The following is a 14667-nucleotide window of genomic DNA, read 5'->3' as shown; positions in this document are numbered from 1 at the left end:
TTTCTACTTGGCGTTTCGGTGCACTGAAAAATGATCGGATGTCTGTTTTTCTTTTCTCTGCCATTTTAACTGACCTGGCTGGCTGACAAATAGACACACACACACACACACACACACACACACACACACACACACACACACACACACACACAGCATGCAGGTTATTTACAGTGGTAGGTGAGATGCAACACCCATTAACTGAACTAAAGCTAATATATGCCTAATTAGATTTAGTTTTCCCGAAAAAGCAGATCTCTAATGTTTTGCTGTCAATGTGTAAAAGTCCAGAACGCTATGAAGCCTGCCAGAAACTTACTTATATTTTAACATAATGTTTGTTGTAATTATGTCTTTTTTATTAATTAAGTCTTCATTTATTTCCAAAATTATGAACAAAATAACATAGTGGCAGCCATTTTACATGCAGTAAGAAAAAAATAATATACTTAGAACCTAATTACATAGGGTAAGTTAATCTTAAATATTATATTATAGAAATATTACTGTTACGATCTACAAAAGATAAAGTATTTTGGTATGAAATCCCGCATTTTAATTTAACCAACTATCCTGTATTATAAATACATGTCTGGCATTTGTAACAAACCAAACCGCTTGAAAATCGGTCGAAAATTCAGTGAGTTATGATGATTTTAATTGTGGATAGACCTCCTGCCTCCATACACATACATGCATTAGGAGACGCGGCTCCGTACCAACACGCTGACGCACAAGATTCAACCGCGAGGTAACGGAACAAAATGTAGTCTGGTTACAATTGTGAATGTGTTTTATTCTATTGAGTGGTAGAAGTAAAGAAAAATGTCTGACACATCCTTTGTTTTAAGTTAACCTCAGCTACTTACTGGAGGTCTGCCACCACTGACACACTTCCAGAGATCCTCCACAGACACTCCTACCGAGGGCTAATGTGTGTGTGTGGGGGTTCGGGGAGGCAGGTAGGCAGTGGACCAAACCACTGTGAGGCATATGAGGGGGGGACTCAATCTTTCGAAACTTAAAAACGCATTGTTTTGCGTCTATAATTATCACAAGTGCTTTCAATGCATATTATTATATTATTTAAAATTATATAGTTATGTTTACAATGATATATTGAGGGGGACAATTCTCTGTTAGTCCCAGGAAGGGGGGGTCCGGACCCCCCTGTCCCCCCGTGATTTCCGCCCCTGAGTGGAACCACAATCAACCAAAACATGCTATACAGTCAGTGGATACACCTCCAAACTGAAGACTTTATTGGCATTCAAAATGAAATGCAATTCATAATGCAATGAGTTTACTGAAGATGCTTGTATCTCTCTGGTGGTTTGTTTGTGGCTGAGGGAGGACAGAAGTGAAAAACTCTGTGAATGGATTGAGGTTATTATGAAAAGTTTGTCGTGACATTTACTGAATCATCCATGTGACAAGTTATATTTTCTGAATGTGTGCGCTTGAGTAGATGTAAACAACACAGCTGAATCTGATTTATAGTTACATTGTAAGATAATAGCATAGGATGCATTCACTATGGGAAAATCAGGTTTACCATATTGAAAAGCTGAATAGTTTTTGTTTTTGTTCATTTGTGCAAAAAAAAGTAAAGTGGAGCTGTCACTATGTATTAATGGATATCTCACCTTGAAAAATGTTGTTTATAAGACTTTTTTGTTTTCTGTATTTCAGAAACATAAGAGGATTAATGATCTATTTCCTTTAGTCTGCAGGGAAACTATGCCTCCATGTGTTTTTCTGACAAAACAAAGCAGCTTTTTCACAGGCTTAATTTGTAAGAAACTCATGTATAGCTAAGATATTGTAGATTGAACTGGAGCCAAACACTTTGGCACTGAAAGACAGATTAACTGAGCAGAGAAGAGAAAGGGAAATCTCCACTGTGCTACCCCTAAAGAGAGCGATGGAAACACCCACTGAGCTCAAGTTTGACAGCAAAGGCTCATATCAATAGTGCCATTACCAACCAATAAAGCAGTAAACAGATGCTTAAGATCTTCCTCATCAACCCCCAAAAATTGCAAGGGCTGCATAAGCATAGGGCTGCATAAGCATAATGCATAATGGAAGTAAGAATGAAGGAGTCCCTTTTTCCCTTTGGTCCCTTTGAAAACTAGGTGCAAAGCCTGCCAACTAGGAATAGGTACATTACCAACAATCCCAGACATCAATCTATGCACCTAATAGTCAGTAATGGGAGTGTTTCCTCATGCAATCAAAGGATAAAGTCACAAACAAGCATGACTGAAAGGCCAACAATGAGCTGAGTATTAATACACAATTTGCTTGAATCTAGTTATATTGGTAGACAGTACAATAAGCAATGGGTTGATGGACTTGAGACAAAAACATCAGGCAGTCACCATTGAGTTGTTCAGGATTTCACATGTAGAGTGGAGAATCTGCACATATGGATGAACTGTTCTATTTAATGCTCTGTGCAATGCTATTTAAGTGCATTAAATTGTAGGAAGCAGTATGGGCTGATCAATAGCAGATTAACATATCTCATTTCAGATTTTCACTGAGGGTAAAAATGTCAAATTACCTAGTGTCAGTAATAGTTAGAGAGAGAATCCATGTGGATTTATGTGGCTGTGTTTGTTTGCATCATAGTCAACAGAAATAAACTTCTTTTGGTGCACCTGACAGGTTTGAAGCCATATCAGTGGATTAATGGACATAATACTTTTCCATTCTGTGGTTTAGAGAAATGACACACAACCTTTTCCACTGCTTGCTGCAAGTGAGTTACGGTGATATTTCAGAGAAGAATGTGATATTCTTCAGTCTGGACTGAGGAATGCATACAGTGTTATTTCCAAACTATTCAAAGCAGCCATACATCAGTCCTATCACTCAAATATTTTGTATAATGTATAAAATGTATGTGGGTGTTGATAATGGTCCGCCTATGGATCTTCATAGGGGCGCTCAAGGTTAACACACCTCTTTTTTTATTACATCAAAACAAACAGTTAAGATACATGTGATAATATAAAGCTTAATAAAGCTTCATCTGTGGGCCCCTTGTTGACAGAGGATGATAAATCACACCTCGACTACCTTTTCGTGACCTGTTTTTATTATGGGAAAAAAGCAGACACAAGACGGATATAAAGCCTGGCTGACCTGAGAATGAACTGTCGGGCCCATGAACCTAAACAGTGCTGAACTCTTGCTGAACTGGCCTCTTTGTGGACACACACCAGATGGAAAGTGTCGCTTTCTCTCTTCAAGTGCCATGAAGACATGGGCACCCTCTCTCTCGAGGCTGTGTCCTGGATGTTAAGATGTGGTTTGGGCTGTTGTTATTGTATTCAGACATTGATGTCAGGCGGATATCCTCACACTGAGTGTATTTCATCAGAATAGGAAACAATATAAAAGCACTGCAAAAATATCCGTTTCCTTTATTGAGTATAATAGCTGCAATTCCACTCTTTTCGCTTAATACTTAGTCATACACTGAAATTCAAGACATAGTAATATGGTGCTGTGTCATTTTGTTTTTCTTGAAAGTATTCACAGCATTAGGACACGTGTCTGTCAGTAATCAACTTAGGTTTACAGGCTGAGGAACAAAGTCAGCATAGTTCAGAGGTGGTCTGACCAGAAATGAAGTTTAAAGAGCCTTGTTATGGTCCCCCATTGGCCACAACTATAAGTGTGGGGCCATTTGACCATGGAGTAAATCTCACCAAGACAGAGGCCAAAGGTTTGTTTTAATGCCACTTCAGGGTTCAACCGATGGTCACAGACGGTAAGTCGGCTCAGCTGAACGCCGTGTGATCGGAGGTGAAATGTGCAGCGGGCTGACAACTCATTGTCCACACAACATCAGTGACTTTGGTAAAAAACATCAAATGACTCATAGAAACATCTTCCTTTTGATGTTGTAGTCTTAGGTTTTCATTCTTTCTGTTACTAAGCAGCAATGTCATGCTGGGGGCCAAGTTAGCTCCTGTAACAAATCATGCTGAGCAACCTGAAAAATTCAGCAACTTTTTTTTTTGCTGAGTTTTACTACCTTTTTCACGGTAGAGGAATTTAAGGTAGCTAAGGCGCTTAAGTTGACCTCGATGTGACTGAAAAATGGGTTACTCCTAATTCCTCCCTACATATTTGTATATCAGTGCCAACTGTATTTATTTTTTTCTTCTTATAGCTGGTCTGGAGTGTGTTCATTTGGTCCTGCTGCTGTCTGCTATAAATATATTAACCTACCTTTCATGTTATTTGTATAAATAGTTGTCATATGTTGCCCCTGGCCTGTGTCTGTTCTGCCTTGCTGCTCATGTTTGTACTGTTGACGCGTTGGTTGTTAATGTTTTATCCGCTACTTGTTTTGTGTTCTCTCTATTCTAAATTGATTCTTTTATTTGAATTCCCTTGCTCTCATCTAGACCATCTTCAAATAAGAATTTGTTCAAATTAAAACTGCCTAGTTAAATACAGATTAAAGGAAAAGGAAAATTGTTATTTCAATACAAGTGTTTTTGACATTTATGGCCGATGTCATTCTTGCTTTGACAGGGTTTGATACGTCAGACTGTAGATAATTGAAAGCAGTTTTGTGCTGATTACTGGCAACTCAACTATTAATATGTGGAATTTCCATCCAATGTGTTTTTCTGTGGGTTTTTATGGTGTATGAGGTACAATTTCAGATATACTGGCTGCCTACAGGAGTGATGAATCAGCAAAAATAGCTGGAATAAGTAATCATGAAGGTTGCACACTTCTCTCCATATGAAAATATTTATTTTAGATCACCAACATGTTTCGGCATTATGCCTTCTTCAGGGTGTCAGCAAAAATAGCTAACAAATGTAGCAAAAGTCTGTAGCATTAATTAACTCCTATCAAGTCAAGAATAACACTAATATATAACACAGGTATTACACATATTCACAGGGGGTTGATCTGGGACACCAGAACTTATTGAACCTTTTGCAGATGTCGAGGGTGACATCTGTGATGGGAGGTGCCCACTTAATAACCCCAGTGACATACAGACATACAGTATCTGCACTCACACACTCAACACTAACATTTACATTAGGTGGGAAGTGAACAGTGCTGCCTGTCTGATAGTCCTGTAGATTTATGACACATAGCCTGAAGTCCTCTATAGTCACCATTTATGGGTTGGTACATCATTCTCTGACATCTGCATCAAATCCTGTGTATTTTTAAATGCTTATCCTTTAAAAACAGGCGCTTGTTGTGGTCAGAGTGTCACATCTCAACCTAAATGTTTAGGCTTTGGAAGTTCATGAGCAAGCCAGGCCGATGATCAATCACTTTTTAGTTTAGTTTTAGTTTACCAATAAATTGAGTGGTCGTAGTAAATAGCAAAGACCCTTCTGCACTATAAACTATACCAGCCTTTTTGCATCTAGGAACTGTATGAAAGTTAATATTGACTTCATATTAAGCTAATGCATTTACAGTTTGAGCGATAACATTGTTGACACACCTGCTTTGCAAACACTGATCACAGAGTATGATCCCATCTGCCCCATGCTTATGTTCGTAGCAGTGAGCACGACAATAAATGTTTTGATGAATTGATGAATGGATCACTTTGTACCATGTATGTCTTGATTAGGTTTGAGCTGTGGTATTGTATACGCATTAATCACATTCACTTCCTCAAAGGTATGCTGCTTTCCCATAGTCTGAAGAAGCAGCTGGACTATGTTACACACCAGCGACCATTCAACCTTGCAGTGATAATAGAATCATTGCAGGGATTTTACGGTATCTAGGTCAGCAAATGTAGAAAAAATTCAAAGGCAATTGATCAAAGAGGCTTAAGTATTTCTCAAGGTATTTTTTGGGTCAAAAGATGAGCGTGTAACTGAAGCTCACAGGATTATAAAGTAATCTGGCCTGAGGAATGTTTTATCTCATCATATGCCTCCTCCTCCGAGCTGAAGGCCTCCCAACACAACCCGCTCTTTTCAAGCATCGTGATCCTGCAATGATGATGGGACAGAACAGACTGGCGACTGTGAGTCAACAACCCCCCATCCCCCCCCCCCCCCCCCCCAAATTATTGTCTAGAGGATAATCATCTTAATTGTCTAATTAGAATTCTGTTTCACAAAGTGGTACCAAAGGAGTAATGAACACAATTCAGCCAATTCACAACAAAACAGAAATAGGCTGTTATAGGCTGTTACTATAACATTCATTAGTTGAGCAAATTGGATAAAATACAGATGAAAGCAAAAGGCTTTGCTAACTCAGTTATTACTTAGGAAAATTTCAAATTGGGAAGCACGGGCCTCAGTTGAACAGGCAAGATCTGACACTCCATACATGATCCATACCAAATAAGTGAAGCCAAAATTGATGGATCGATGGCTTAGTTACCCACCACATTCCAATAACCATTACACTCAACCAATTCAATACATGATTAACTGTGGCACAAAAAAGCTGGTGCACAAAATGAATGGCATTGCATCAGTATAGTATATAACAGTATAAAACACACACACACCACCCCCACCTCCCCCCATGCAAAAGTTTCCTACTCACATCAAATGACCTAAGTTAATAATGATATTTGAGTAGAGCAGTAACTTTGTAATAGGGCTTAGTGAACTGACATCCCTGAAAGAGAGAATATCTTCTATGCTTTTTGCTAGTTTGAAATCTACAGACAATCCTTTTTAAAAAAAAAGATGAATACATGACAGCTCTTCCTCTCTTTATGTGAATTAATTTTTTTTTTTTTTTCGTTGAACGTGTATGTTTATTGTAAATCTAATCAGGGAAATACAGGCAGGAAATATTTTGCAAGATGCTGACACAAAGAAGAAAGTGCACGTGCATTATTAATGCAGTAAGAAGTTCGCTCGTGACCAATCATGTTCTCGGGATTTTCTCTGAGCTCGCGTCTCCTCCTCGTGCAGATGGGGATAAAAAGCCCATGTCGCTCAAGCACCCTCAGACACTTTCCACGCAAACTTTCGCAATGCTCCACCTGTTGACATTCCTGGTCGAGAAGTTATCCCTTCTCTCCAACTTCAAACTTTTTGAGTCCAAATGGTCGGGTGGTGAGCGCAGGGAGCGCGCGACGCAGCGCGTCCCTCTGCCGTTTTTCAGGAGAGGAGACCTGCTGGAGGTTCCGAGAACTTTATTCACTCACTATGGGATCTATTTAGGCGACAATAAAGTCGCTCACCTGATCCCCGACATCCTGCCTGTACTTACAAATGACAAGAAGTTGATCAGCACTGTAATAACAAACAAGAGACTCATCCTTGGCTGCATGTACAGGTTTGCCACGGTGCGCGTGGACACACTGGAAGACTTTGCATATGGCTCCAACATAATGGTAAACCATATGGATCAGCTGATCAAGACACAAGCATTTCAGAATGAAGATGTCGCAAAGAGAGCCGAAAAACGTATTGGAGCAATCCCATACAGTTTGCTATGGAACAACTGTGAACACTTTGTGACACACTGCAGATACGGATCTGCCGCAAGTCAGCAGACAGAAAAGGTATACAGCCTGCAACAATTCACACTTTTCTTTAAATTAATGCTTTTAGTTACAAAGTCTCATTCTGCAGCTGAATTCTGTGAATTGCATGTTTGCATAAATGCGTCACACCAATGGCATGTTTGGAATTAATATGAATAATCCTTTTGCTGATATTTTATTGAATATATTATAAACTCCGCGTTCAAAATTCATGATGTCAATATGAAGTAACCAAATGATGATAATGTATGCAGACTTAATGCTTTAGTGTTGTACACCAAGTTGCAAAAAACAGTAGGCCTGTTAGTTATCTTTTAGCAGAGTGCATAAAATATTGCATACACATTAATTTGTGTTTCTTTCCTTTGTAGTTTTGCGAGTGCTTGAAATCCATCATCCGAGACCAGCGGAGCATCATTGTAGCAGCTCTTCTTGGAATTATCTCCATCGTCTCTTTTGGCATGGCACCTTCAACTACATTACCCACAATTCTTATCCCCTTCACTCTGTGGATGGCTGGTTGAAGGATCTCAGCAGAAGGCGATCAAAAAAAAAAAGTGAACTGAACCTTTATTTTGCAGAGACATTAACTTGAAACTTTTCAGAATGGTGCTTCTGCTTCTTTTGTACTCCATGTGATGCCTCATAAAATGCTTGGTTTTCACAAGCATAATACTCATTTTTAGTAAGTAGGGTACATGGCAAGTACTGATATTTACTGTACAGCTGATGATTTTCCACTCAAACGTATGAAGCTAGTGACCCATCATCTTAAATCTTTGATGCAGAAATACTGTTTGTGATTCATATTTCTTAATATTTAAGCTTGCCATTTAAACCAGTATAAGGAAATCTTTTCAACCATGATGTATGTAAAATAGGCATATTCAAGTTTTGCACTTGAGTACTGTACTTAATACAATGCTGCTTTGAAATTTTGTTTTTAGTAGCCAATACTGTAAATATGCAAAAGGTTTAATAAACTTTTCATTTTTATTTGTGTGCCTTGTGTGTGTGACAACTTCATACACTATAGTTCACATCTCCACCCACATGTCAGTGGAAGCAGAACTAGCCTTAATATGTATGATATGCTATGCTAAGTATTCACTTAATCTGAGACTTCATTTTCAAAAACTGTGTTGGCTAATAATATGAATCTAAGTGTACAGGAAAAAGACACAATTTCAAACTATCACAGACACGATTGCCTGAATAGCATTATCAAACTACTGAGTCTTTTTATTTAGACTATGATACAATACCTGTGACCTTTTAGTTGTATGATATGCTGTGATGTATTTGGGTAATTAGAAACCTCATTTTCAAAAACAGTGCTGATTAATGATCTGTATCTAATACTCAGGAAAAAATGCTGAGTAATAATGATCGAAATCTACAATTACAGGCGTATCATGCACAAACCAGTAGCCTATTGTCAAACTACAGGCTGTTTATTAAGGTACGATGGTACGATATCTGTGACCGTTTAAATGAGGGTTTAATCCCCAGAGTTGCCAGTTCAGCCTTCTTAATTAGAACCCTTGACCTAAATACACTGGAGCCCAGGTCTGAGTTTTGAAATCAAGTCAACCACACATCCAAGTGATTAGAGAAAGCTCCTTTATTTCTGTCAAAATCAGACTGAAACATTGACCAATATCTAATCCTACTAATCACACTAGCTCCTCCCAATTCCCACATAAATAAAGTGCTCAGGTGTCCAACAGTGTGCTGCAGACTGCCATCATGTTTCCTTTCCAACTACTCAACATTTTCTTTGTGGCTTCCAAAGTCAGAAAGGAGGACTCTAAATACGACCTGTCGCATTACAAGCGTGGCGACCTGTTAGAAGTCCCCAGGACCTTATTCACCCATTTTGGTATTTACTTGGGTGACAACCGGGTGGCTCATCTCATCCCAGACATCCTGCCAGTGATTTCCAAGAATAAATCTGCTATTGCCAAGATGGTGACAAACAACCGTCTGATACTAGGAGTTATCGCCAAGGTGGCCAGCGTCAGGGTGGACTCTTTGGAGGATTTTGCTTATGGCTCAGAGATTCTGGTCAACCACATGGACAAGGTGTGCAGCCAGCCTCCCATGGACGGGGACGAGGTCGCCCGGCGGGCGGAGAAGCTGCTGGGCTCCATCACCTACAGCTTACTGTGGTACAACTGTGAACACTACGTCATGTACTGTCGATACGGCATGACCATCAGCTACCAGACATACCAGGTAGAGTAACTGGCCTCCTGTCTGCTGGAAAGCTTCATATCAGAGCAGTGAAAACACAGCTGGGTAATCTTGTAGGACAGCATTAAAGTATGGTTTGCCCATTGTCTGACAAACTGGTAAATATATCACAGATTGAGGCAATTCCAAGAGCCTGTTGTGAAATATATAGAAGTCATTATTTATATCACAGTGGAATAACTTGTTACAAAAAAAGCTACAGTCTGTGATGATTATTATGAGCAATGAGTGCCTTCTTTGTACTCAGCAGATTTACGTGGGGTGAAGATGCTTTTTTACAGTATAAAATATACCATTTTTATCAAGTGTCCAGAGCAAAAATGTTGCTGATCTAAGATCAGTGACCAAGGCTTTTTGACTCCTCATTGATATGAACAGCTAAACCTACATGTGGGCCAATGTCCTGTTGGCATGTGATGGAGGAAACAAACTTCCTCTGACATTGAATCTTGGGGACTGTTGCACTAGGAAGGTCACATGTAAGAGATCTTGTTTTGAAGAGAGATGCATTGCATGTGTTGTATGAGAAATACCTTGAAGCATTTCCAGGGATTTAGTGAAAACAAGATTATTGGACAATATGTGTGTATTAACACTCACGTGCAAAGTGGAAAGAATCTGAATGTACTTATGAGGGAAGGTGGCTTAAGGAATCTTATGTTAAAAACCAGTGTTGTGCTCAAATACTCATTTCACAATGACAGAGTATTTTACTGTTGCAGCTTACTCCTCCACCAGCTAACATACTTTTAATAAGAGCAGGTCAGGTAGAGAAAGACATTTTCTGACATTTGGTCGTATGAGGATTTTTTTCACAGCAGGGGGTTATTTGCTGAACTGAAAACTAAGTTCAGTCATTCATGAGGTGAGCAGCACCATCTAGTGTTACTTTACGCCCAAATTACTGACATTATTGTGGAGGCAACAAAGACTCTCTCTGCATTTTTTCTTGACAACAGCCACCCGCTGCACTTCTGATTTATAATTTACTTTGCACTAAAGTTTCTGAGCGCTTTGTCTAATTCTCACTGTCTTTCTTGCAGTTCTGCACAGCAGTGAGGAAGATTGTGTGCAGCAGGATGAGTGCCTATTTCACCGCCCTGTGTGGTGTAGGAGCCATGCTGTATCTGGGCTCTGTGACGCCGCTGACCACTTTACCCACCCTGCTCATCCCCTTCACCATCTGGATGGCATCCTAATGGCCTCTAGCAACATGACTCATGAGGAGAGACTCTAATCTAACATATTGTGGAAACTGAAACAAAGTCCTACGGTTTAGTTGTGTGACTAAAGGCACTGGGAAATGAAACACATACACAATGCGATAAAACTAACAACATTCTATTTTTTACATTATTTGGACAATTGTTGATTCTTTATATTTACTGTTGTATTAATTTTCTGTAGTCTTGATGGGAGGACATTATCAAAGAATTATTAGATTGTTGATTTGTTCATGATATTGTTCAAAAGCTGATTTTCAGATAGATTGCTAATTTTGTGTACTACACTGATATTCAACATTAATCTCTATTAATACTGGTAGCTCATAGATTCTGAGTGAACTGGATCCTGAAGATTGGGATGACGCTTTCTTTGGAAAGAAGAGATTGACCCCTGGACACATATTGTGAGGCTGTAAACACACAGTATGTGGCCACGTCAAAGGAGGCTGGAGTCACGGCTGACTCTTTCCTGACTTTATTTAAAGATAACTGGCAAATGTTGTCATCAGTGTGATATCACACTCACAAGGCCGGCTTGGACAAAGTGCAATAAGTTTCATCTTTTGAAGTATCATTTTTGATGTAATGACGATGGTCATGTTTTTTGCTGTCAATTAAAGATGTATTTCTACCTGCCTCTTGTTGCGTTTCTCGTATGAAACATCAAATCTCAACATACTTTTAACACCACATCCAATGTACTGCACTAGTTAATAATACTTTCATACAGTCCCTCGGTTATGCCTGATGTAAAAAACAACACAAAAAAAAGCAAAACACATTTGAAATATTTAGAGGGACAGTCCATGGGAACATACTACTGAATATCACAGGCTTGGGAAAAGAACAGCCAGAAACAACCTCAATTAGAGCCGTATTTAAAAATTACATTTTTGCTCATTAAGTTGTAGTCAACCGCAAAGAATGTGGTCAACTCTCTGTCAATGTAACTACATCAAGAATCACATTATGCCAGTGGGCAATGTTCCTAACCCTTCATTTAGCATTTCCACTGAGAATTCAGAGCAAGCAAACAAAAAGGTCTCTCAAAGAGACGGATTGGATGGAAGGGATGCTTAGTGGTGAGAAAGGAATATGATTACTAACAAATCATTGCATCTTTAGTATAGTTTGAGAGCTAATCTGATTTGATTAAGTTTATACTTGTAAGGATTGAAACGTATGTCAACTTCAACCAAACAGTTGAGATTTAATCCTAAACCTCTGGGTGATTAACTATTTACAGAATCTGGGGGTCAGTGTTGTAAATAATTGCACCATGCTGCTGGCTAAAGGGAAAATGGTAATAAAATGGTGATATAGGATATGATGCTCCGTTGTTTTAATGCATTTAATAGATTATGTAAGAAAACTGCTGGTTTGTGAATATGTGTGTGTGGTACTGCCTAAACCAGGCTGTATGTAAAGACAACTGTTGTGTATGTTGTGGATCCAGCATCATCTCTTTCCCCTCCGTCTTCACAGCAATCTCTCTCTTTCTCTCTCTTCACTTGCTCTTCTTCTCTCACTTCTTCCACATTAAGAACCTGCTAGATGCAAACTGCAGACTGCAGAGATTCTGCCAAGCAATGTCCATTGTTTTCAGTGAGGAAGGCTAACAATGCTAACAAGCCTTTTTTAGGGAAACAGAAGGACAAATGTAGAGACCCTCTGGTGTAGAGTAAAATAACCAACAAAAAATTCATCATCTCGATTTGTTATTAGGCCTAATCTATATAACACATAGGTAATTTAACTCAACTAAAAAACACATGACGACATCTCTATCTTGCAGCCAAAAGGTGTATTCACAGATTTACAACTATAGTAAATTCTACCAGAACCATCAGACAAAAGTTCTTCTGGCCTAAGCTCTGAGAAATGAAGATGATGTCAGGATTTCCTCCATTAGAATCTTAAATAGCTGCTGGAACTTCCCCAGGATGCTTAATAAACCTTTAAGATTTATCCCTGCCTTGACCCTGACTGAGTGAGACAGGTAAAGACTGGCGTTAATGAGGGATAATTGCCTCGCCATCACGTTGAGACACTAATCCTGCAGAAAGGCACTATGTATTGATTTAAGAGAGGCTGAGATACAAGGCTGAAGCTTAAAACTTCCATTAAGTCAAGTGCAGGTGTACAGCTGCAGCACCCCATGCTGAGACTGAAGAGTAACTGGGCTTTGTCGCTTCTAAAATTGACATGCCTTCAGCTTTTAAGCTGGATTTACTCAGGGAAATCTGGTTTTCATACTGTATCTGTGTACCCAGATGGAGTCATGGGTTTTCCCTGTTTAACCAGCAATGGAGAGATCACATTTGGATGACAAGGGGGCTTTAAAAAAAATCAAGTTTTCTGTTTCTGTGTAAATACAGCCTCCGACAGAATGGAGTGGGACAAGGCCGGGCCGGCTCTAGGCATTAACCATATGATAAAGAATGGAATGGAAAAGACATTGTTCAAAACATACTTTTCATTTTACATTTGAAACTATGGTGATGTTTGTCAGATGAGCACAGCAGTCAGTCAAGCCACTGAAACTGACCATCTCTCCACTCCCTTGTTCATTTCCAACTGTTTTTCACCCAAACCGCAGTCTTGCTCGGCCCGCTGTCGCCTCGAGGGACGACACAGGCCGGACATTCCAGCTGTGAAATGGTTCCCACACTCCAAGGTATCCGTCAAGATGGAATAAAACTTGGTATTATGCATGCTTTATAGATCAACTATAACATATTTTGTTATTCCTAACAAGTAGTTGAATAAAAGATTAGCTTATCCCCCATCCCTTTCTCACAAAGTCTACCTAAATAAATAAATATTATGTTGAATAGGCTACTGTATTTCATCCTCAACAAACCATCCACTTCAAAAATCTTAAAGGGGAATACCACTCACTTTATGAATTCATCTATTCCCATGATCTAGGACAGTCAAAATAATATTTGTTAATATGAGCAACTCTCTCAGAGAACTAAGACTCAAGCCTGTGATACAGCAATATGTAAAATATGAAGCTAATCCATAGACAGCGAATAAGAGGCTTTTACACCCAAATTAGTGTCATTCTACAGCAGTGTTATCAGGTATGAATCATAGAAATGTACCTTATGCCATGAAAATTTCCCTGAGTGCTCTCACAGCAACCTTTACCATCTTTCCCAGTTCAATCTCAATAGTGCAACTCAAGTTTAGGCATCTTCATGACATCAAAGGTTCAAGTCATGATCAGACTGGAGGCAAAACTCAGGGCTGTGCTGCAGGCAGGCTAACTCCAGCTAAAGCTAAATGTCCAAGTTTGACTACTTGTAGCATTTATTGAGCATTGCTTGTGCCCTAAAATGAGAGAAAAGAATGGGAAATCATACAGCTTCTGTTTCAGTTTGTCAATAGTTAAGTGCAACTGCTGCTTTCAGTACTGCTTTTAGTTTCTGCGTTGAGGAGCGAGTTGATGATGTTCAAAAATAGTTTTTTGGTTTGTCCTAGACCACAGAAATAAGGTTCATGTTTTAGTAATTTCATTCCCACCATCAGAATGATCAGCTAAATGTGGTGTTGTCTCACTTTAACATCAAACTAATGGAAAAGTAAAACCACTGACATCCATTATAGCTGTACCACCATACCAACAAGATAAACAGCACATTTGCCATAAAG

The 14667-nt window shown here is 39.2% G+C and overlaps 2 protein-coding genes across 2 annotated transcripts; both read left to right on the top strand.

The window, feature by feature from the left end:
• The first annotated feature begins 7009 nt into the window (after nt 1-7009).
• lrata (lecithin retinol acyltransferase a) lies at nt 7010-8049 on the top strand. The gene is made up of 2 exons (XM_071914469.2): nt 7010-7543; nt 7897-8049. Exons 1-2 carry the CDS (start codon nt 7010-7012, stop codon nt 8047-8049), a joined length of 687 nt encoding a protein of 228 aa, XP_071770570.1.
• A 1225-nt stretch (nt 8050-9274) lies between these two features.
• On the top strand, nt 9275-10980 carry LOC139923681 (lecithin retinol acyltransferase). Its single transcript, XM_071914499.1, has 2 exons — nt 9275-9763; nt 10825-10980. The coding sequence occupies exons 1-2, from the start codon at nt 9275-9277 to the stop codon at nt 10978-10980; spliced, it is 645 nt and encodes a 214-aa protein (XP_071770600.1).
• Nucleotides 10981-14667: the final 3687 nt, after the last annotated feature.

This window comes from Centroberyx gerrardi, chromosome 3, assembly GCF_048128805.1.
Source record: "Centroberyx gerrardi isolate f3 chromosome 3, fCenGer3.hap1.cur.20231027, whole genome shotgun sequence".
NCBI classification, from domain to species: Eukaryota; Metazoa; Chordata; class Actinopteri; order Beryciformes; family Berycidae; genus Centroberyx; species Centroberyx gerrardi.
The sequence above is the reverse complement of the archived record's forward strand: the minus strand, read 5'-3'. Positions and strand labels throughout refer to the sequence as shown.

Excerpts from the sequence above, each read along its gene's own strand:
- lrata (XM_071914469.2), top strand. The coding sequence starts at position 7,010 with ATGCTCCACCTGTTGACATTCCTGGTCGAGAAGTTATCCCTTCTCTCC. Across the intron at positions 7,544-7,896 it reads CAAGTCAGCAGACAGAAAAG|TTTTGCGAGTGCTTGAAATC; the intron begins GTATACAGCCTG and ends TTTCCTTTGTAG.
- LOC139923681 (XM_071914499.1), top strand. The coding sequence starts at position 9,275 with ATGTTTCCTTTCCAACTACTCAACATTTTCTTTGTGGCTTCCAAAGTC. Across the intron at positions 9,764-10,824 it reads TCAGCTACCAGACATACCAG|TTCTGCACAGCAGTGAGGAA; the intron begins GTAGAGTAACTG and ends TCTTTCTTGCAG.